At 32.9% G+C, this 26,047-nt stretch overlaps 1 protein-coding gene across 2 annotated transcripts in view; it reads left to right on the forward strand.

Moving 5' to 3' along the window:
* The window catches only part of EDIL3 (EGF like repeats and discoidin domains 3), a 685,096-nt gene that overhangs the window by 291,142 nt on the left and 367,907 nt on the right, over positions 1 to 26,047 (forward strand). For both annotated transcript variants that reach the window (XM_074282146.1, XM_074282145.1), the window contains one exon: positions 14,388 to 14,516. In XM_074282146.1, coding sequence (XP_074138247.1) covers positions 14,388 to 14,516 — 129 coding nt within the window. The remainder of the gene's footprint in view (positions 1 to 14,387; positions 14,517 to 26,047) is intronic.

Consider the following 26,047-nt stretch of genomic DNA (forward strand, 5'->3'; position numbering starts at 1 on the left):
AAACATCCTAAAGTTCTCTAAAATCTATGATGCACTAAATTTAGTAGGATAGCTTGGCAAAATCAAATTGTATTCAATCTTTCTGTCTCTGTTTCTCTCTTCTTTTCTCCCTTCCTCCTTTTCCTCTATTCTCCCTCCCCCTTCTCTCTGTCTCTCTGTCTGTCTGTCTATTTCCCTTGCTCCTTTCCTTCTTTCTACTTCTGTCTTTTTCCCTTCTCTTTGCTCCCCTCTTTTCTTCTCCCTCCCTTTCTCTTTTCCTCTTCCTTTCCTTTTTTGCCTTTCTGTCCCTCCACTCTTTTCCCTTTGTTCCCTGACTCTGAAGCCTCTGAATTATGAGAAATGCCATTATTATGACCCCAAAGTTTGCTGCTTCAGGAAAGAGCAATCACTGCTAAGATGTCTCTCTTTTGCACTTCTTTTGCTCCTCATACTGCCTTCTAGTCTGATGAAGACCATAGTCTGCAGTGTGATTAGATTAGTGAGCTCTTCTATTAGATTGCGTATTCCTTTGAAGAAGAAACTGTCTTTTGCCTCTTTTTTGTATCTTCAGGGCTTAGTATAGTACTGGGTATATAATATGTTCTTAACAAATGTTTATTCATTCAATTTATGTACACCATGATCCATATTCAAGTCTATCCTATAAAGTTGAATATTGGGTACTAATGAGTGGCCAATATTCAATGGAATATATTGGAGCTGCAAAGAAATTTCAAAAAAATTTCACAGAGGAGAACTGAGGTATAGGAAGATTAAGCAACAAATATAAGTTAATAATATAGAAAACAAAAGAAACATCATTATATTATTCCTATATGTGTAAAAATATGCATGCATATACTTGTATATGTATAATATCAATGATCGTTAGATTGTCATCTGATTGTGTAGCCACAGTTTCCTAGCAGGTAAAATATTCAATTACTATGTGGATAGGCACAGAAACTATCTTTGCTAGCTATCTTACTGCCTAAAAATCACATGGGCAATGAGTCAAACACAAAACCAATATTTAGTGAAAAATTGAAAAAGTAGAGATTTTGAACTCCTCATTCTTCTTTAAACAACTTGTCTCATTCAATACGCTCATTTTAATATGCTGCTGTCTAGGTCATCTTTTCATCATGAGTCTTGTTAAACTTCTACTCATGCCCTGCCAAATTTAGCATCTTACTTGATGCCAATATCTGAAAAAAAATTTTTTTTTCTTTTCCATGGTATGTTATCTAAGGGCTTTCTAAAGCTGATCTAGTAATTTATTTGAATTCAGGATATCATTTCAGTCATGAAAGCTAGATAGCAGAGTGTATAGAGTACCAGACATGGACTCAGAAAAACTCATCTTCCTCAGTCCAAATCTGGCCTCAGCTTTGTGACTTAGGGCAAGTCATTTAACCCTGCTTGGCTTACTCTCCTCATCTGTAAAATAAGCTGGAGAAGGGATTGGCAAATAACTCTAGTATCTTTACCAAGAAAATCCCAAATGGACTCATAAAGAGATGAACCAACTGAAAAACAACTTAAGAATAGAATAAAAATGGCATCACTTTTTTTGTTCAAGTTCCATTTGATAATTAAACAAAACAATGATAGGTAATTAAACACTTACCAAAGGATGTTTACTTTATTCACTGTGCTATGTAGCTTCTCTGGATATTGTGCATTTGCTACATCTAACCTATCTCCATTTGGAATCATGTCTGCTGGGTAGGTCATCAGAGTGTGTAAATTCATGCAGCACTGGATATCCACAGGGAGGCCTAGACTACATGTGACTGAGACTTTTTATCCTAACGGATCCATCTAGATGACCAGACAGCTACATCAGAGAAGCTATAGCCAATCAGGTTCCAAAGGCAGCTTTGTCTCCTAAAGATAAACACTCATCTTGTGGAAAGAGGAAAGAAGTTATCCAGGAAAAACATTGGTCATACCATATATATACTAATGATTGATAAAGTACTTTCCCTTTCCAGATAACTGAATCACTAAATAGAAAGTACCTCAGAAGTTATCTAATACAATGTTTTCATTTTAGAGAAAAGGAAATCTAATCCCACAAAAGCTAGGTGATTTGTACAATATCACAGAAGTGGTAAATGGCAAAAGTGGAATTTGAACCCATGTTTTCATGTACTAATTACTTCTTAATTAGATTTATTCCTAACAACTTTTGTGTTTTGTCTTAACTCAGAGGAATTGATTCTATGTAAATTTGAAAAAAACTATTGTGAAGATATATTAAATTGTAAGCTTAGGGAAATTGTTGTTTTGCATTTTTTGCTTGTTTGATTTTCTGACTGAATTTTCAGGAATGATCAAATCACACCTTATTAATAGCTGCTCAATCTGGCTTGATATAAGAGCTTCCAGTAAAGTCTGTATCCATGTTCATAATGAAATTTTATCTCAAAGATATCCAAAGAAAAATACTAATTTTCTTTTTTTTTCAGAATTTCCACAGATATTTTAAAATTCAATGAGATAATTATTAAATTTTGTGGAACCCAAATTTTTTTGTCTGAAATTTCAAAATGATTCAGATTTCATTTTAGAACTTTTCTACTTAGAGAAATATTAATGCAAATGACTCTTTTCTGAACAAATGTGTTTAAAAAAATTAGTCTTAAAAACTGTTAAAAACATCAATTAAGAGAAACTTCCCAGAATAATACTTTGTTCTATCCAGGTCAAAAATATGGCAGAGGTTCAAAGTGAAGCTGCCAACAAGCTCAATCATTTTGTAGGGAACATAAAAGGGAAGCAGGAAGAGATAAACTACCACATGCTTCTAATATTTATATAACCTCCCTTCTGAGCTGGTTTAGATGGCACCTTTAAAAGTATAAAACAATGTAGAATTTTAAACTGTTATTGTTATTACTATAAAATTAATGTTTTAATTTGGATTTCATTTAAAAGATGTAATATTGGTAAAGATTTCATCCAAGTAATTTGTTTTCTTCTAGTGAGAAAATGAGTGAGAGTCTATTATTTTTACTTATATAAAGTGTTCAATTATGTTAATCCCATAGCCTACTTTACTGTTTGGAAATATAACCTACAATAACCTTTTGCATGTCTTAGGGAAATAATTGAATCAATGCTCTTGTCCCCACAGTACATATTTCTCTGCTTTCTTAAAATCTAGAATTCAAGATTTTAGACATTATCTAAGAGAAAGAAAAGTTACCATGGCTGAATATATTTAAGTTCAGTTAAATGAATATTTAGAAATATCTGGTATGTGCCATGTTTGGGCATGCATGTAGCCACATATACAAGCACACACATACATACATGCGCACACACACACACACACACACACACACACACACACCACAAATACTTATGTGGATTAGTTGCTTCAAATAATAATAAATATTTGTTGATTTGAATTTACCTACTGTAGAAAGAAGATGAAGTATATATTTTCTGAGAGTTAGTATGAAAAGTTTCCTATTAAATGGGTTAGAACTTTGTATATATGTATTAGACTATCTTATTATATAACATTGCATTCTAGTGAGTCCTCAAACTTTTTAAATAGGGGTCCAGTTCACTGTCCCTCAGACTGTTAGAGGGTCGGACTATAATAAAAACAAAAACTCACACTCTGTCTCTGTCCCTCAGCCCATTTACCATAACTCAGCAGGCCGCATAAATGTCCTCAGCGGCTGCATCTGGCCCAGTGGGCTGGAGTTTGAGAACCCTTGGACTCTATCCTAACACACTTGCAAATATTATAGACACGTAATCTTTGAAATCTATAGTAGGGAACCTTAGTTTAAAAGGGCCAAGGTAACTTTGCATCCTGAATCTTTGCCAGTCATTTTAACTCTTTTTACTATTGGACTCCAAAGACTCTGGGGGAGAAAGTAAGGCTGGTAATTTTGTTAATCTCTGCCTCACTTAAACCTTTTTCAACTGCAAGTCAAGACATGCCCCTTCAAAAATGAAAGGTAAACAACAATTTACTGAAATAGATCTATGAGCTCACAAATTCATGAGTTCCCTCCAATGATGAAGCTCACATTTGAATGTCTTGTCCACACTGTGCAAATCTTATCTGTGTCCCTCCCAAATATTTGCCCCACAACATCCATTCAATGTTCTGGAGACCTCAATTACTTTCTATCAATATAATAAGAGCACCAATGCAGTATTCAGCCCGTTGACCTGTCATTCCTCACTCTTTCCATATGACTAGCCCATTTACTTCTTACATGCAATTTTTTTTTAATAATAGCCACTAGTCCTGTTCTTCAGGTTACTTGCTGGTTTGTTGAAAGCTACTCACATCAGCCATGTACCTTTCTGTAGAGCCTCTATACATTGTCTTCTTTAAAGAGAGGAAAAGTTTTTAAAATAGCAAACTAAACAGATCTATTATTTTTCATGAGCAATTAATCTTGTTGACATTACTTATATGAAAATGCATAAAAATGCCTGGAAAACATGGTGTTGAATTCAGCTGTTCATTAATATCGATCGAATTCTGTTCCCATTTTGTTAGGAACTACTTAAAGATTACCTACAAAAGTATTACAGCCCCTATTGATTTTAAAACTCCCTGAAGCCTTTTGTGTTTTAAAAGTGAGCTTACAAGCTTTTTCTTTTATGTTTACAACTTTTAATGTCTGATCAAATGATATGATTTGCTCAAATGAAATGATTGAAGATATGAACAAAAAATTAAATATCCATTTTGATTGTTCTGATTATGTTGAGCATTACAAGTGACCTACAAATTTGTTTTCTAATAATCAAATATAAGGAGAGTTCTTTGGAAAACATTGTTGATGAACAAAAAAAAATGAAATAGCACCTCATGTTTATTTAAATTCTACAAGTTTTTTAAATGACTAATAGATTTTCTATTCATTTTTAAAATCCCTTTTTTCTTTTCCTCCTATGTCTCCTTGGGGCTTAGATAAATAACTTTTGGTTCCAGAAAAGTGTTTAAGGAGAGTAAAAGTGCTTAAGGTTCCTATTTAGCTAGAAAGCCCAACATAGCTACATTTTGAAAGATATATAACCAGAATTTTAAATAACAAGTGATGATTTTCCCTCCACAAAACAAGTGATAATCATAACCTGATCAGGTACAGAGGTGTTGCAACCTGCATCAGTGGAGAAATTATTTACAGAATACCTAATATTGAAATTTCCTAATTCAATGTCCTAGATGCATCATAAATTCAACAAGTCCTAAAGGGAATTTATATTTTCTCCCAAAGTTCCCTGCTTTCCTAATTTCTGTATCCTATGACCAGTCATCTAATCACTAGATATGAAATATAGAAGTTATTCTTGACATTTCCTTTTCCCTTATCCCCTATTTCTAATCAATTATAAAATTGTATTGATTTTATTTTGGCAAGATCTTGAAAATATATCCTCTCTTTTCCACTCACATATATTTCATCTTAATGCAGGTCTTTAATATATTCTTACCTAGACTATTTCAGTAGAATCTCCATTGGTCTCCCTGTTCCCAGTCTCTCTTTCTCCCCCAGTCCCCAACAATTCATATTCGATATAACTATCCAACTGAAATCATTAAAGATATAATGAATCTACAAACATATTTTAAGGACCTCTTAAGTTCTAGGAACTCTATAAACAAATGTAAAAAAAGAAATATTACATGCTCTCAAATAGCTTACAATATAGTCTAGGGAATCAATGTTTGTTCACATACATATGCCTATTATAGATACAGTGTAATTTTAGGGGAAATAAATTAGAAGATGGATGGGAGTATATCAATAAAAGCTTCATTTAGAAGCTGATACTTGATTTGAGATTTTAAGGAAATAATTCTGAAACAGAGGTCAAGAGGGATTAACTACCTTCCATAGCAGGAGTAGAAGAGGCAAGACAAGAGAGAGTTACAAAGGTAGAGAAACTAGATACATAGTAGTGATAGTGAGGGAAAAGAGAGACATCCTGTTTGGTTGGATAGGAGAGGACATGAAAGGGGATAAGATATGGGTTTAATCATGATACTTTCTTGATCAAGCAGTTTTAGTGGTTCTTTATTAATGTTTCAAGGCAAAATGCCACTGTTTAATATTGACTGTTTTTTTCACAATTTAGCAACAACCTACTTTTTCAGGTTTATTGCATATTATTCTGCTTCTAATACTCTGTGCTCCTAATAAACTGCCTGTTTACTGTAACTATGACTTTTCATCTCCCTCCCATCTCCATGCTTTTATAATCTTCTCCTAGCATTGGAAATGCTTGCTCCCTCCCCATCTCCACATTAGATAATGCCTACTTTCCTTCAGAGCATAAATCAAACTCTCCTCCTGTCTTTCTTCTAGTCCCCAATTTCTAGGGCCTTCCCCCAAGAAATTATTTTCTCTTTTCTTTATATATTGCTATTTACTTCTATTTTCTATTTTTTCTTTTTTCTTTTCTATTTTTCTTTTTTATATTTGTATCCCCAGCACAATTTCTGTCACAAAATATACCTTTAATAAATGTTTTTAATGAATGAATATATCCTAGATTTATGTTTCTTTTCTCCTAAAGATTATCCGGATATTAACATGTCTCTAAAGCTACCAATAGCTTATTATGAAAGCTAAAGTGATTTGAAGCAGTCTTAGATTCACTTATCATAGGCATTGTCAAGGAGATAATGATACTAGAAATAAATGCCCACTAGTTTAGGAATAAATCAAATTCCCAGGGAGTTTTGCTTTGACCTTGGGATTAATTTAAAACCTGAATTTGACTGACAAATTCACCTGTAGTAAAACTAATCTTTATTATCATTTCTTTCACATAGCTTCTTTCTCCAGAATTCAAAGAAGGCTTAAGCTTCTTTTCCTTTCTTTGTCATTAAGGATTATCATTCCCAAAAAGAAGAAAAAGATGCACCCCAGATTTGATTGACTTGACTTCCATTATGTAGCTTCGGTCAACAACTAATCCTGTGCCCTTCCTTTTGTTTTCTCTACACTATTTGTAAAAGAATTGTACTTTTCTGTTTCCTCTTATTTGGCCAATTTGAAGTGAATTTCATTACACATAAGCTGAAAGGAAATTAGTTTTTTAAGAACATATTCCCAAAGATATGTTGGAAGGAGTAGTATATTTGGAAAGAAACATTGTTGGGGAGGGTGAAAATAATGAAGAAGACAGTGGGTAAATTCAGTTTGTACATAGTAGCATAAGGTTTACAGCCACTGAGATGGGAAGACTTTAATAGGCTAAGAGTACAGAAGCCACTGAAGGAGTTCAAGCAGCATGTCAATAGTTGTGGAGAGATTCATTGAGAGAACCAAGTGATTTTATTATTTTAAGCCTTCCCTTGAGAACCTTATAGCAAGTTATGATGTTAAATTCAGTCTTGTCAAAAGATAGATACAAAGCTCATAGAATGTAGGAACTGGCAGAAATAAGGTGAAGAGAACTTGATCCCTAGATAGGAAGTGGTAAGACCAACAATTCCAGCTGTAAAAATACATAGATTCACAGACAAAAGTCCACAGGAGTGTAATGGAATCTAGTTTCCTATTAAAAAACTTAGGACAGCTATGTCTCCATTAGGGGTGAACACAGAAGTCTGTGGGAAATAAGTGGCAAGACTTTGACCCAGTTGGTTTTACTGAGTACTGTTGAAGAAGACAGAAATATAAAGTATATGGTGGGATATGGTCCTTTGGCTGCCAGAGAATTCCCATGTGCTACATGTGTAGAGAATTACTTTTCCCTTTGGAATTTGCTTTTTTTTTTTTTTTTTTTTTTTCTCTGTAAATTTTATTTCCATTAAGGTTACCATCAGTATGCTAGGTACAAAGGAAAAGTGCAATAAATAGTTGGCAGCTTGTACTAGAAAAAGGGAAATATTCATGTCAATGAGGGTTACTTCATGACATTATTCCTTCTTATAGCTTTCTAGAAACATGGGGGGACTCATATTAAATAATTTTAGGTTATTTTTACAATGGTCAACTCTAATATATCTCATTTTAAAATTTCAATATTGAGATCATTTTGTTGTATATTATACCTAATAGTAAAATGATATTCAATCTATGTATATAGAAAGAGAGTTGTTTAGTTCCCAATAAGTGGAAAAAGTAAGACAAAATAAAGTTGATCCACATGAATATAAGGCTAGTATATCTGTAATTATTACTTGGAATGTGACACAAAGGCTATTGAAAAATTTTCCTTGACAGGTTGTTGCCTTTTTTTGTTTTCTTCAAAAACACAAACTATGTTCATATCAATTGAATCATGATCTTCAAACACATCTAGTTGTCATCATGTGTTATAACATCTTCAGATTATTTTATCTTCTTTGTGTCAATACTAGATGATTCTAAAGCAAATAGATGAAATTGGATTTTCTTACTTACATATTTGCCAATAAGATATCTACATTTAGTACAAAAGACTACACAAGCTAATAGCTTATCATCTCTAGTTTGCTGTTGTAACTAATTCGTTAGTTTTGAACAATGTCAATTAGAGTGAACATATTGTGGCAACATAATGAGTCTAAAGCAGTTGGTAGAATGAATAGCTCAGTGAGCATAAAATCTACCCAATAGCTTTTAAATATAAAAATTGTCCAGTATCTAGATATAAATTACTACTAACCACTGATATTATAACTTCCATTGTTTCCAATCCTATTTAAGTTTTAGAGCTGGATTAATCCTACTATGGCAAAATCATAGGATTATAACCATTTGGTTCAAATCTACCCCCTCATTTTTATTAAGGAATCAGAGATCCTGTTAGGTTAACTAACTTTACTCTATTATTAGACTGCTAGTTAGTGGGAAAAGTTAGAATTCATATCCAGGTGTTTGGGTTTTTTTGTTTGTTTGTTTTTGGCATGTGTGTCTCTGGAGGTGAGGGTGTTGGACTTTTTGGACTTTCAGTCTAGTTCTTTTTTTTTTTTTAACTAAACCTTATCTTCTGCTTCTTAAAACATATTACTCTAACTTAATATAAGCATCCAAAGTCACATAAGGAAAATATGAAACATTTTGATAAATGCATTGTTTTTACTATATACTATATTATTATATTTCCTGTGTATTTACACAGGAAATGCAGCAAAACTAAAATAAAATGTTGAAAATGACAAAAAATACAAAATGATGAAATAAACTGAACTCAGTTGATTAGGTAAATGCAAACCTGGATTATAAGGTTTGGTTTTAAGAATTTTTAAGGTAGTTTTTTTTTCTTTATTCTGTATCCATGCTTACATGTCTATAGAAAATGGAGTTAAAATAGTTTGAGAAGGAAATTAGTTGGTTAACCTGGTAGTCTATTGAGGGTCAGGGACAGTAGGGAATGGAAAGTGATTTATAGAGATTGGCAAGAAAGAACATGGACAACCATTAAAATGATAACTACTAACATAATATTATCACTTGAAATTGTCTTATGTACATGCTTTCCCAACCTCAGTTAGGTTGCATGTTTTTGGAGTGGAAGGAATATGACTTCCATTTATTTTTTTCTCTCTCTTTTCACACCCTCCGGCCCTTCATTTGAAGCATACTATTATATATAAAGACATGTTTGCTGAAAGGATAGTTTAGTGGATGGATGAATGGATGGATGGATGGATGGATGGTAAAATGGGATTTGGTTTTTACCACATTACTGAGAGAGTAAATCAAAGTTAATACATCAAGAACCAACCAGAACTATCTGGTATATATTTTCACATAGAGGAATGGTATGAAAAATATTTTGGTAAAACATTTTTTACAGGATTTCTTTACAGAAAACAGAGGACTTGCTCATATCATATTTACCATGGTTTCTGTGTCTCTCTCTGCTTCTGTCTCTGTGTCTGCCTGTCTGTCAGTTTGTCTCTCTGTATGTATATGGGTCTAAATATACATATACATAGGTACCTACCTACCTATATACATACATACATACATACATAGGTCTAGTTAGATAGGAGTGTAATTTCATTAAGATTTTCTCAATCTCATTTTAAAATATAAAGTTTTTTTAAAAGAATTTTGAACTCCAAATTCTTTCTCCCTTCCATAGCTCTTACTTTCTTGAAAAGCAAACAATTTTATATTGATTATACATGTGAAGTAATTTAGCATGTTTTTTAAAATAAGTCCTGATCACTGAAGAAGACATGAAATAAGATGATCTAGGATCCAATTCCCACTTGACAGCAACTATCCAGCTGTATGATCTCTGGCACTTCTAATTTGGTATTCCTATTTAAATAATATATATTCTGTCTTTGCTACTTTTTCATATCTGAAATATGATCTATCAATACTACCATCATTCAGTCAGTCATTATATATTTACTTTAATAACATTTTTTTCAAAACATATGCAAAGATAATTTTTAACATCCACTCCTGAAAATTCCTGTGCTCCAGATTTCTCTCCTTCCCTCCCCACCTCCTCCTTCTCCCAGACAGGAGGCAATCCAATACAGGTAACACAATTCTTCCAAATATTATCTCCACATATATCATACTGCACAAGAAAAATCAGACCAAAAGAGGGAAAAATGAGAAGGAAAAAGAAACAACAAGCAAGCAAACAGACAACAACAAAGGTGAAAATACTATGCTGTAACCCTCCTTCAGTCTCTATGATCCTGTCTCTGAATGTGGATGGCTGCCTCCATCACAGTTTGATTAGAATTACCCTGAACCACCCCATTGCTGAAAAGAGCCAAGTCCATCACAGTTGATCACCACACAATCCTATTGCTGCTGTATATAATGCCCTCCTGTCTCTACTCATTTCACTCAGCAGTCCCTTTAGGCTGCTCTGAAAACAACCTGCTCATCCTTTCTTATCAAACAATAATATTCCATTACATTCATATACCACAACTTATTAAGCTATTCCTCAAGTGATGGGCATCCACTCAGTTTCCAGTACTTGCCACACAAAAGGGCTGCTATAAACTCAATAAACATTTATTAAGAGCTTATTACATGCCAGGAACTGTGGTAATCTCTCAAAATACAAAGAAGAGCAAAAGGCAGTATTTGCTCTCAAGGAGCACACAGTCTAATGAGATACAGCATGCAAATCACTACATACAAAACAAGGCATGAGATAATTGGAAATAGTCAACAAATGGAGGAATTAAAAAGGAATAGAAATATTTTTCTCGAAGATGAGATATCTGAGACTTAAAGGAATTCAGGGAAGGTAGGTGGTAGAGATGGAGAGGAAGAACATTCTGGGCCTCAAAGAGACAGCCAATGAAAACACTCAGAATTGAGAAACAGTTATTCCTTATGCAAAAAAACCAATAATATCACTGGATCATAGGATACATGGTTGAGAAGTGAGGTGCATAGAGGGTATTGTAAGGTATGAGGAGATTGAAAAGATAAGGGCTTTGATTTTGAAGGGCTTTGAACCAAACAGAGGGAACAGAGGGTTATTCAATTTATCCTGGACATGATAGAGAGATTTGGGGGTTTATTGGATAGTGGTGATGACATGATCAAAGATATACTTTGGCAGGAAACCTTTGATAGTTGAATGGAGAATGTTGAGGCAGAGTGATCAGCCAGCAGGATATTATAATGGCGCAGGAATGAGCAAATGAGCACCCATATCAGAGTATTGGTATTGTCAAAAAAGAAGACATGCAACAAATGTTATGAAGGTAAAATGACCAGACTTTGGCAATAGTCTGTATATGAAGAAGTGAGAGACAATGGGAAGTTGAGAATTACACCTAGGTTCTAAGTCTGAATAACCAGGAGTTTGATTTTACTCTTACCAACAAAAATTAAATTAGTAAGAAGGCAAGAATTGGTAGCGGGATGGAATAATGAGTAAAATTTGGGACATGTTGAGTCTAAGATGTTTATAGATTTCAAATTGAGATTTCCAGAAGATAAATGGCAATCAGAGTATGGGGGATAGTGAGGTTATGACTGGATTAGTAGATTTAGAATAATTGAATCTATGGAAGCATTCAATCTTTTCTCATTTACTAATGTCCATTATCTTCTCCTAGCTACTCCTAGCCTTACAAGATTCTATGATAAATTACAGTAGTAGTATCCTCTCCAAAAATCAAAAGTCCTTCGACTTTGGATTAGCCTTTCATAATGCAGCCATCATCCATCATTTTATGTATTCTTGAAGGAAGAAGCTGAATTTGGCAGGGCTTGGATCATTACAAAGTCTGTTGTCCATCTTCAACTTGACCCCGGGTGCTATTCACCAAGCCTTTTATCCACTTCTCAAATATTTGTTTTCTCAGTTAGGCTCAGCTCCCTTATGCTGACCTCTACATGACTTTCCTTCCCAATTTTCAATGAATAACCTTATCTCTTTACTTATGCTACTTTTCAAAGAAAAAATGAGAACAACTGGCATGAATCCTTTTATATATTCTTTTGCTTTCACTTTGGTACAAAGCTGAAGATCATGGATTAGAGATATAATTTAGAACTCTCAGTGTCATATCAATTGTACATTCCAATCTTTTATTTTAGAGGTGAGAAAACAGGTCAAAGTGGGATAATTTACTTTTCTTAATTTATCAACTTGATGCTTCTAATTCCAAATAGACAATAATAAATAAATATTTAATAAGGACCTTTATATCAGGCACTGTTAAGCATGAAAGATACGAATACAACAAATTAGTAAGAAAAAAAATTCCTATCCACAAGGAATGCACAGTCTAATGGGGGAACAGACGCACACACAAATGAAATAGAAAAAGGGCTATGTGTGATGTCAATGATTCAGAGGAAATTCTGAGAAAGTGAGAATCCCAAAATTAGATAAACAAGAATACAAATGAAATGTCTAACCTGAACTCCCTCTTTAAATGGAGAGTATGGTATTCATGGTCCCATACTTCAATTTGTAGGGCAGAGGCTAATGATAATGTGGAATACTAAAGACTTGCAATCTGCTGAGATTTTCCTACTGAGCATCCAGGATCAAAGTGAAGAAGAAAGAAAGGCCTCAAAGTCATGCATTCAGATTACAAATGAAATAAATCTAGGGTTCATTCCACTATACTGTATTGTCTTTACCTTTCCCATTGTTATTAGATAAAATGTTCCCTTGTGTTCACTGTGATATGATAGACCTAGGATATGGACTATATAGCTCCCTACCTGATTAGATGTAGCTGATATCTTATTAAAGTAATTGCCACTATTATTGTGTGCTTCCTTCAATCTCTCCCTCCCTCTATTCTTCCTTCCTTTCCTTCCTCCATTCTTCCTTCCTTGCCTCCCTTCTTTCTTCCTCACCTTCTCTCTCTCTCTCTCTCTCTCTCTCTCTCTCTCTCTCTCTCTCTCTCTCTCTCTCTGTCTGTCTTTCTCTCTCTCTTCCTCCTCCTCTCTTTGTCTCTCATTTCTACTTCCTCTCTTTGTTCCCCAAACTTATTTCTTTTTATTCTCTATTCTACACTCTTTTTCCATTCTCTCCCCATCTCCTAGCTCTCTCTTTTCTCCTCTGACTTCCTTACCTTCATTCCTTACACAGCACAGTATCACAGAAGACAGAACTAAAATATGGAGTCAGGAAACCCTAAGTTCAAATCCAGCCTCAGACAATTACCATATGTGTGCCTCTGGGCAAGTCACTTTACTTCTGACTTAATTCCTTTAAGATGTGATGATGATAAAATGAGATGATATTTGTAAAGTACTTTGCAAATCTTATAATGCTATTTAAATGCGAACTAGTATTATTTTTATCCAAAAACTCTGATGATGTATATGTTAACTTTTCATAACAGTTGTAAAATTTGACATACATTCTCCAGAACTTTTCTGTGGCATTATATATCATAGTCTTCCAAATATATACACATATTCATAAGTATATGCATATGTTCACTCACATATAGCTAATGTACATATGTTAACAAATAATACACATGCGTATTTACACATGCATATACGGTTTCACAAAACAACTTCATTTGCAAAGAAATTTCTCTCCATCCAATTATTTTTATTATGAACTCAGCTCTCCACTTTGAGTATTTAACAGCTTTCCCCAAGTATGGGAACAAATCATTCTAATTATACAAACTAATTAGGTATTCTCAAGGTAAAGGATATGCAGAACTTGAAAGAGACACTATGATTCAAGAATATTTTTAGTTGTACAGGAAAAGTTAAATGGGGGGGGGTGGTGTGGTGAAAATAATCAAATAAATAACTCAGAACTCCTCCTTTCTATGGAGTTTGCTAATATGTGGTTTATAACAATCAAAAGATGTTCCTTTTGAGTATTTCAATAAATATTAAAATTATATTTTAGAATGCATTGCAGCAGGAAGAAATGTAAAAGAAACAAGCAAAGAAATAAAAAAAAACACATAAATTAATCATTGTATTCTGCTTTCCTTTCAGGTCCCTGCCTTCCTAACCCATGTCATAATGGGGGAACATGTGAAATCAGTGAAGCTTACCGGGGGGATACATTCATAGGATATGTGTGTAAATGTCCTAAAGGATTTAATGGAATCCACTGTCAACACAGTAAGTTCTCTTTATAGATTTCACTAAATGCGTGGTGAATAAATACTACTTACAAAATTTATGCATTATATGTTGAATATGAAAACATTTACTGGATATGTGAATATTTGTTAATTTTTTCATATGCTAAGTCAGTGTGATTTAGTCAATAGAATACTGAATTTGGAATCAGAAAGACCTGAGTTCAAAAATGCCAAATAATTCTGGCCAAGTCAATTTAATATCTCTAGAACTTTTCCTCACCTATAAAATGAGAGAATTTGGCTAAATAACCAAAATCTCTTCTAGTTCTAAATTGATGATCTATGATAACATGATCATAACACATTACTTAAAAACATCTGTATTTCCATCAGTGTGGACTTTCTTTCAAGACAAACTATCCATAATAAACAATTTCAAGACAAAAAAAATACCCCATTATCTATTAATTGCTCTCCATTAATAAGGCTTTCTCAAATCAGCTGGGAAAGTACTGAAACAACAGAATCATCAGTGTTGCTACTGTTCAGTCAACTGTTATATTTGACTCTTGGTGATACCACTTGGGGTTTTCTTGGCAAAGATAATGGAGTGATTTGCTATTTCCTTTTCCAGCTCATTTTATAGATGAGCAAACTGAGGCAAATAAGGTTAAGTGGCTCAGATCTTCCTATCTTCAAAACCAGTGCTTTATCTACTGCACATTTAGTTGCCATTAGTGATGAAGTGATTTAGACCCATTAGTGATGAAGACTATATTTGAAGCTCTTCTAAAATGCTAGGAGAATTATCAGAGAGTATATAACTTAGATATTGGAATTTGAATTTAGGGAAGAATAAATTGTTCTAAGGCCAGATATATATATATATATAAGATACTTAATCTTTCTATGTTCAGACAACTCTCTAAGACTATGAGTCACCAAGAAACATTTTCATTGGTAAAGGAAGTTCCCATATTTAGGAATTTCCTAAGTTAATGATACCACATACAGAAACCCTATCACTATCTGAAAATCCACCTAGTTCTATTATACATAAAATCAGTCAAGGAGCAAGTATTTTGTTAATTATGTGCTAGCACTCTGCAAAGAGATATAAGGAAAGACAAAAAAAAATAGTTGATGCTTTAATGAATTCACAATCTAGTGGGCAAGAAAATATATTGAAAAATTCTGGATAAAGAAGTTATATACAGGAAATTTTAAGATCATTAATTGAGGGAAGCACTAACATCAAAGGGCATGATCAAGAAAGACTTCTCCAAAAAATGGAAATTTACCTGGGACTTTAGGAAGTAACAAGAGAGAGAACAGAAAGCATGAGAAATGTCAATAAAATATTTACAGTTCAGGGATGGAGGGTCTTGTGTAAGAAACAGCAAAGCCATTGTCGCTGGATCTTAAAGGAATGAATAGAGGAAAGAGTAGGGTAAAAGTAAGGGGACTACAGTTTGAATGAAGAGTTTGAATATCAGAGAATTTTGTACTTGATCCTGAAAGTGACAGAAAGCACTAGAGTTTATTGAAATGGTGGGAGAAGGGGAAGAAGTGACATGTTCAGAACTTTACTTTATTTTATTTGGAGGGAGGTTACACTTTATTTATACTACATTTTTAATAGTATTTTATTTTTCCAAGTACATGAAAAACTAGGTTTCAATATTCACCTATGCAAAATATTTGTATTCCAGATTTTTCCCCTTCTCTTCTTCCTTCTCCCCAAGATGTCAAGCAATCTGCTATAATTAAACATGTGCAATTCTTTTAGACATATTTTCATATTCATCATGTCATGCAAGAAAAAAACATGAGAAAGAAAAATAAGAAAGCAAATAAGAACAATAAAAATGTGAAAATTCTATTTATTATTCACATTTAACATGTAGATGGTACTTTCCATCTCAAGTTTATTGGAATTGACTTGAATCTCATCATTATTGAAAAAAAGCCAACCAAGTTCATCACAGTTGATTATCACACAATCCTGTTGTCACTGTGTACAGATCTCTCTTGGTTCTGCTCACTTCTTTCAGAAGCAGTTCATGTAACAGACCTTTAGGAAAAACAACTTAACAATGGAGTGACATATTCAGGTATACTTCACAGACTATTTTGTGCATCAGAACATATCATGTTGTCTTAATTAACTTTGAGATATAGACAGTTATAGTCCATCATGGTTGATGAATATAGGTTTATTATACTCATAAATGTGTTTATTAAAAATAAAATTTAGGAGGAAATTCATTTCAAGTGATTTTCTCTATCAAGTTATATTCTGTGTCTATGTAAAAAAATATAAGACTCACTGATCAACGCAATGATATAGATAACTTTTGTCAACCATTTTTAAATTCTCATTATCAAAAGAAGTATCAATATAGGAATATAAATGTTTATCTAAGGTCTTCTACACTTGAATGAAGTCAAATTGGAAGAGATTCCCTATAGAAGAAAGTCTCTAATAATCCTAATTAAAGATGAATTTTTGCTGATGGAGTCAAAGCTAGAACACCACAGTGATTGTGCTACTAATATACAAATAAAAAATGATTTTCAATCATTAATATGAATCCCCAGGATGTGGTAGACTATAATAGAAGTGTCAGATTTATGTCTAGAATACATAATTGCAAAACTCCAGAGTTAAACCTCAACCATGATCAAAAGTAAGTGAGAAATGTTGAGCAAAAATAAAAAAAATAATAATAAAACACAGATAATGTGAATTTGTGATTAACAAAGTCAATATTCAGTCATGAGCAAGTAATTTCTATTTGATTTTAACATCACAGAACTACAAGTTCTCTATCAGTGTGAAACGGAAGCCATAAAATGTATATCATGCTATCTTTGGCTTCATTAATTGAAATTTAGTTTTCAGAACAATGTAATGTATAATCTCATTTTATTATAATCTCTGGTTATACTGGAAATCAATAGTAATATATTTTTGTTCAACTGAATAAATACAGTTGCATGGACTACCCACTGAGTTAGTCCATCAGAATATTCATCTCAAGGTATTGCAGAAAATAAATTGAACTGACCTAAGGACTAAAAAGGAGATTGGACCATATTTGAGGACTTGTGCATTGTTTTCAATCTCCTCTTTGCTTCTAAATCCTATCTTGCTAACATTAATATTCATTTGAAGATGCTATATTGCTGAAAGCATATGATATCCCAATTTTAGAAGAATAAATGTTACAAGTGACTTTAAACTGGTAAAGGAAACAATGTACAATGAATGTGTGTTAGTTTAACTTACTATTCACTTTCAACATATAATAGAAAATATATGATCAAATATCTTTATGATCAGGAAAGGAGGTAAGTTGTATACTGAGAAGAACAGAGAATAATATACAACTGAAGTATTGCAAAAAAATGTCCAAAAATACTAAAAGACTCAGAGAAAGGTCTCTGGTAAACTGCATAGATCTTTTATAATGAATCTGGGAAGAAATAGATAATCATTCCATAGTATGCAGAGATATATTTACCCTAAAATATTTTAGATTTAAAAAATTTAAATACCATAATGTCTAAATTTAGCTTTTAAATTTGGTCACATTCAAACTATTTCCTTAGCCACTCATAATCAAAAACTTCCCCATAGTTAAAATTGATTGTTGAATGTCTAAGGTCTTGAGATATGTCTTTAGTTGTTTTATTCTTTTTGTTTTCTTAATGGCATAGGCATAAACCTGTAGGTTCAAGTTGATACAGCTCAAAAGAGCATTGAAAGAAAATGAAAGGAAACATTTTTTCTTCTAATTTATTTTAACATCAGCAACCCTAATTTGACTTTTTATTCATATTGGATTATTCTTTGTTGTTATTAATTCAATTTTATGACAGGCTGCTAATTGGATATCTTCTTGGACCATGCATTAACTGGACATCAGCAGAATTTAAAGTATCAAGATAATAAAGTGACAAGCTTACAATCATAGGCCAATAAATATCATGTTATAAAGCAGTGAAAATGTCACCAAGGTTAGCCATAGTAGTTCTATGTCATTATCTATACTGGCTTTTCTTTGGGACTGCAAATCCTAACTTCAAGGCAATTATAATTAATGTATCTAGAAAGTTCTCATTATCCATATTAGTAATAAAAAAACTGCATCAGCAAATGTCCTTGTAGTTGTAAAGAAGCCGATGTTATTTTTATCATAAAGACAATTATATCATGGACTGTTGTTTTAAATTGCCTGAATATTTGACAGTATTTTAAGTATTTTTGTATTTTTGTAAGTATTTGAAGTATTTTAAGCAAGTAGTTACCTTTTGGAGTCATATTTTTTGATTGGATGGGAGTTTTCATCCTATAATATGTTGCCTAGTAACAAAAAGATGCCTTGAAGAACAAAAATATTTCACGACTAGAAATCTTTGGTTAGCAGTAACCTGAAGATTTGCTATACATTTCTTTGGACACAGATGTACTACAATCTAGAAAAAACTATTTTAGGTTAAATCTGGATTCTTGTCCTGTCAGGCAATGGACCCTGGCTAAAGATTTAACCAACCAGAGCCCAGAAGATGGGATCTTTTAATGGAACAGTTTATGGTGTCAAGCCACTCAAGAGACAGTTTTTATAATTATTTTCTCTCTGAGTTAATTAGTCAGACAATGATAGTGAAACATTCTGGCTTAGTTTTATATTATATTTATATTTAATAGTATAATATTAACATATTTTAATATATTTATATTATTTATTATATTTATATTAGCTGGTGCAGACTTGTCTGGACTCAGTTCTATATTCATTTAACTTCTCTTTATCTAAATCTTTAATAATTTTATTAGTTCTATTGTGTGTAAGTTACTAAAGTAGTTACTATAATATAATGGAAAGGCATTTATTCTAAAGTGATGACTTAATCAGCTAAATTTCACCTTAGTAAGGTAATTTAGCTTGCTTCCCCAGGTCACTAGATAATCTCCAGGTTTTATGACTGTAATATAATTAATCTTTAGTTTTGAGTTTGATCAAGGGTTTTCTTAAGATTGCTTCTTCATCTTGTCTTTTCTTCACAATGTTATTATTTACAAATCAATGATAGATGTTGTACTTTGATTTCTTGATGAAACCATAATTTCACAGAATAATAGATTTCAAATTAATAGAGACTGCAGATATTTAATGAAGCAACATTGGCTCTTAAAGGTTCAGTGATTTGCTCAGGTTTACTCATAGTAAATTGAAGATTTGAAATTGGATCTTAGGTCCACTGATGTCAGTGATCTTTCTACTGCTGACATATCACTTTATAATTTTTCAACTGTATTTGATGTAGGGAACTCTAGCTCAATTAGAAACAAAATATATTACTAGAGGTCACCCTGAATTCAAAACAGAACATATATACTTATAAAAAACAATGCCATAAATAGTGCTTATGTATTTGAGCAAACTCCTTGTCTTCTCCCACCCAAAGAGAGAAAAAAAAAAACCACTTATGTAATCTAGACTAGAGTACTAGTAAAATTAGCCCATAAAATCAAACTCCAAGGATCCAAGGATCCAAGGTCCATATGGCATTGAGGAGATAGATAGCGTTCCTTCCATCTTTCATATAAAAGATTAATTTGGCAAAATGTTGATATTAGTAGATTTTTCTTTGTCACTCTCTACTATATCTACTCATATTAGTGATCTTTTTCCAAAGTACCCAGTGTTCTTTAAACTATCCTAAGTCTTCCATTTCAGCAACTTCTGTAATCACCACTATCATCAAAAACTTTTGTTTATATATCACTTTAAGATTTGCGAAGTGTTTTACAAATATTAGTTCATTTTATCTTCACAATAATTCTGGAGGGGAGGTACCATTATTATCCCCATTTTACAAATGAGGTGGCTGAGACCAAGATTAAGAGAGTTGCAGTTAATAAGTATCTAAAACTAGATTTGAACTCAGATCTTTATGACTCCAGCCAGATCCAGTGTTCAATTCACTGTGCCACCTAGCCTCTTGAAGCCTAGGCTTCCTAGGGCTTTTTGATTTAAAATTACTATTATCCAATTAATATAACTCATCTGTCAGTACAGATGATCCTAAGTGGCTTAAGGAGGAAATCAGAGTTTAAAAAATGCTAATTCATATCAAGGGGTTTATGTTAACCATTTCAGTAATATTGAAAATTATAAATAGAGAAAGATTTATGGGCTTGTATATGTATGAGTATATGAAGTGTTCATGGAAGACAAGAACCTCTGGTATAAAAGCTTCCCAAGCCCTTTTCAGGACTGCTTATCCACTTTTGGTGTCTACTTTCCTCTTGTAGTTCTACCTGTGACCCCAAAAAGTGATAACGTGCAATAAAACTGTCTCAGTTGACAAGGTTGAGGGTAATTTACAAGTCTCAAACCTTTTGATGACTTAGATGGATGTATACCTCAAGCTTGTTAAGATTTCCCCTGAAGGAATGGATGGATTAGAACAATTTATTTCAATAGTTATGAAGAAAACTGAAACAGGTGCTATGGGGCACTTAAAGCTTGTTCATGCATCAAAGATGTGAAGGTCATTCACTTTATCCCAGGCCATCGCCAGTCATCTTGACTTTTGTTTTATCTTCATACTTTTTGATAATTTTTAAAGAGAGTAAGGCAAAAAATTTTGTGCAACTCGACCTCACTTAAATTCAATTTACAAGTGAGTCATGATATCACCCCATGATGTCATTTTGTTTTTTGAAATGAAGAACAAACAGCAACCAGTATCTAAGTGTGTGTTTTCATGTGGGTGTTTGACTCTTTATGGCCTCGTCCACCACACTATCTATGGTGTTTTCTTGCAAAGATACTAAAGTGGTCTCCCATTTCCTTCTCCAGTGAGTGAAGGCAAATAAAATTTAAATGATCTGTCCAGGGTCAAATAGCTAGTAAGTTCCTCCAAGTCCAATAGTCTATCCTTTGAGCTACGTAGCTGCCTTGGTGTATAAGTAGATGAAAACATATATATGCATTTCCATTGCTTACTGAAAATCAGTGACGAGTTAAAGAAAAATAGAAACCTGAGAATTATAAGAAAACTTATTTTTTAAAGTTCAGCCAAGATTATTTTGTTTAGAACTTCAGGGAATGAGTATGAATTAACACATTCTACCTATTTATAGCATGGATTTATTAAAATATTTTGTTATCATTTTATATTATTTCTCAAGAATACATACTATATTATTATGGTTTTAACTTTCTTTATTTTAAAGGAGTTATCTGTACTTCTATTTAAAACACCAGCCACAAACAGAATGGACTAAGATTTGATCATGAGAGTAGATGATCAAGTAATGCTGTGGTTGCTAATACCCAGATACTATATTGAATGAGACAGATTTGAACTCAGAAATAAAATACAGGTTTTAAAAAGTAAAAATAAAACAAAAAATAATTCCATTGGATGAAGTGTAGCAAATGAAGTTTTGAAAAATGCTTTATACGTGTTATCTCATTTGACCTTTCTATAACCCTGTGCATAGCTACAATTTTATCTATGTTTTACAGTTTAGTGGCTTAGAGAATTGAAATGACCTGCTCAGTCTATATATATATATATATATATATATATATATATATATATATATATATATATATATATATATATAGTATGTGGGGGGGGGGTTGGTGTGGGTATGGATGTGGGTGTATAACTATAGTAAGTGTCCGAGGTGGGATTTGAACTAAGGTTTTCCTGACTCTGGATCCATTCGTTGTGCTTAGACAAAACATGAAAACTCATTTCTCAAGCAAAGAAGGAATGACTCATCTCCAACACATAATCATCAGCCCCATAACCAACAATACCAAAAGAAATGTCTCTCTATTATGCATAAGATATAGTTTCTAGAGAAACTGTCTGCTTAACTTATTTTGTACGTTTCTATGTTCAGTGTTTAATAGATCTCCCATGTGCATAATAGATCCTTAATACTTCTAATGATTATGACTACTTAGTGACAATCATAATGACTGAGGAGTCTATGTGGGAAAAGGAAGGTATAACAAGAAATCATTGTGTCTAGGCAATAAGAATGTTTTCTTTCTTAATTGATATTAAATCATTTAATCTTTCCTGAACAGATAGTTTTCAAATGATTTATTCTTTCATTTGTAATATTTAAAACAGGCTCATAAATAAGTAAACTAATTGGTTACTACAGAGTCATTATTTTCTCAAGCCATTGTAGTGTCATTTCAATAACGGCATGGTAAGAGAATGTAAAATATCCCCAACAACTCATTGTAGAAAATATTCATATATATTTAAGTCAAAGCAAAAATAATCAGTTAGGGTGATAAAACAACAGTCTAACATTTTTCCATTATTTTAATTTTTACTAGTATGAAAATAAGTTCACAGTAATTTCAAGCAGCTTTTTATTCATAGAAATGAAGGGATGTCAACCTCCACAACATAATTTGATTGATTTAGCCATCATGTTTCCTGATTGATTTTTCATTCATGGAGTCTGATAGATTTTGCAATCATGCCACAATGTATAAGATTAGAGGAACTTAAGATAAAATATGTTTTCAAATTAAATTAACCAGAGATTTTTTGAATAGTTTAATCATTTTATAAGACACACTAGCCTTGAATTAGGACTTTTTAAAATGAGCTTTTATTTCATTCTGGACCAGCCTAGACAGAATCTTTCTGTGAGGTATAATTGATTTGCTGTGAATTCCCTCTGAAGATGATGAGTCTGGCCTAGGTGTTCTCATTTTTCAAGAGTTCATAAAACCATGTAACAAAGGATCGCTGCTAAAACAGATACCAAATGTTCTCTGAACAAACCACACATCACCCTGAATGGGATGTTAGTCTCATTTTACAGAATTAATGTTGCACATCTATAGTTGCTTTGCCTTCTTTCAGTTTATAGGTTGATGGAGGTCGAAGAATTGGAGGAAAGAAATATGATCTTACAAGGTCTGAGACCTATCAAATGATCAATCAGTAAATTACCAAGTATGTGCTTAGCAATATGATGGGGACTATCAGGAATATAAAAGAAGAAGAATATATGGCCCCTGATTTTAAGGAATTCACAGTTTCTTTACCAGAGGTGTCTATGATGCACCAAAAAAAATGACTTGGTTGAATCAAGAAAAGCCTTATATAAAAGACGACACTTAAATTCCATTGGGGAAAGCCAGGATTTTATGAGGAAGAAGTTAAGAGAGAGATCACTTCAGGTGTTTAGTTTGCTTTTATGTATCTGGTACAATAGATTGCTTGAAGCTCAAGGATTCAAAGAAATCATTTTTAATATATTAAAATCCTGTTCTGATATACTCAAGTCAAAGCAGTTCTCAAATTTATTAAAATGCAGTGTATAAAGATAGACAAGATCAAAACTGCTGGCAAGATTAAAATTAGTAGAAAAAGTTTTCCTAGGGTATCAAGTTCTTTACCAGAGTCCTAGAAACTACTTTTATGCTCACTTTGCCCAATAATCCAAAGGTTAGTGCCAGATCAATTAATTATTTAGTCCTCCCTTGGGTCTATATCACAGCTTCTTTGATTTGGAATAGTCTCAGTTAGTGTTACAGTTCACTCATGACTTTTTAGTGCTACCACTTTCCTGGAGCACTACACAAGATATTGGGAATAGCTTATGCAAAGTCATGTACATATATCCATACACACACACACACACACACACACACACACACACACACACACACTTAGACACTTATGTGTATACATACCTGTATATATGTATGTACATACATATATATACACACATGTGTGTGCACGCACATACACACACAGATATACATCTCTGAGTGTGAGTGTGTGATTGGGACATAGAGCATATGAAAGATGAAATGACATGAACTCTCCCTGGAAAGCTAGATATAAGACAGACTGTAAAGCCTTTCAATGTTAGTTAAAAGAAATCTATTTTATCCTAGAGCAAAGATGGGAGCCACTAAAGATTTTTGAGCATGAAAGTAACTGCATGAAATATGCATTTCCATAACTTTTCATACACATATCATTTTGCACATATGGAAAAATATTAACATATGAATGCCCATCCACCTAGAACAGTTAGTCAGTAAACAAGTGTTTACTTGTTCAGTTTCTAGTGCCATGTTTGCCACTATTGATCCCTAAGTCACCTAACATTACTTGCAGAGTAGTTCTCTGTCTTATTCTTATATACTGGAGATGGCATGTTCTTTTCTGACTCTTCTTGCATCACTGTTGTGGGGAAGTTGTGTATTTTCTCCTGCACCTTTTTCCTTATAATCTTTGTTAATATATCTCTCTTGTTTTTGTTTTTGTTTTTTGTTTTTGTTTTTTTTTTTCTTTTTGTGAATCACAAACTTGATTTCTCCAGAAGAAGAATCAGTCTTCTTGCATCTTTTACAGCAAGTCAATCTTTTAAGAATATGTGGAAAAGGAAAGGAGAAGCATTTAGAGTTCTGGAGTGAGTGGAGAAAGGGATCTTAAAAAGATCTGTCTTATGAAAAGACACATGTCATATAAACAAGGAGATTTCTCTATGGTAAATCCAGATGATGACAGAACTAAGCAGATGGTGCCTCTTTACTTAAAATGCCTTCTGCTGACCTATATCTGAATTTAAATCCTTTTTTGAATGCAGGCCAAGAACTTGGCAGTACTTTCTTTAAAAAAATATTGGACAAATCAGAGTCATATAGTTGCACTTAATATTTCTCTAATTGTTTCCCATTTTTTCTTTATTTTATACCTATGTCACAACAGGAACAGGAACAATCCTTTTAACTTTTTATTTTCATTCACTTTATTAAGGGGTGTGCTGGAACCAGATGTAACCTTCAAACCAGATGTGAAATTTTGAGTATGAAAATGTATGCCTCAGAAATCTGTAATAGCTACAAATCAATTTTTGATTTATTGTTTTGTTCAATGTCTAGACTTAAAAAATGTTAATAATGTAGATTAAACTTATATTAGATATGCATATTTTGGGGAAAGACTGGTTGTTAAACATTTGCCAATATGCCTTTCAATTGCTCTATAAACATTGATTCAATCAATTAGTTAAAATTTATAAAATACTTACTATGAATCAGGTACTATGTTAAGCATGGAGGATACAAAGAGACAAAATATTATCCCTACCCTCAAGTAGCTCACAACTTGCAAACAAATAAATACAAATCAAGCTATAGACCAGGTAATTAGGAAATAAATAGGAGAGCATGGCAAAGGAATTAAAGGAATTGGGGACAACTTTCAGGAGAAGGTGAGATTTTAGCTAGGATCTTAAAGGAGTCTAGAGAGGTCAGTAGCTGAAACAGAGGAAGGAGAACACCTGGAGTTTGGGAGAGTGCCTGGAATTAAGCAATGGAGTTTCTTGTTTACATGTAATGCTGGAGAAACTGAGTCAAAATAGAGATTAGAGAGTTTTTAATATTTTATTTGAGAGGGACAGATTGTGCTGGGACCAAATGGATGTATGGTTTGATCCCAGGACTGAATGATATCATTGTTTCCACGACAATGTCTCCAGCTGCCAATGTG

This window comes from Sminthopsis crassicaudata, chromosome 1, assembly GCF_048593235.1.
Source record: "Sminthopsis crassicaudata isolate SCR6 chromosome 1, ASM4859323v1, whole genome shotgun sequence".
In the NCBI taxonomy this organism is placed as follows: Eukaryota; Metazoa; Chordata; class Mammalia; order Dasyuromorphia; family Dasyuridae; genus Sminthopsis; species Sminthopsis crassicaudata.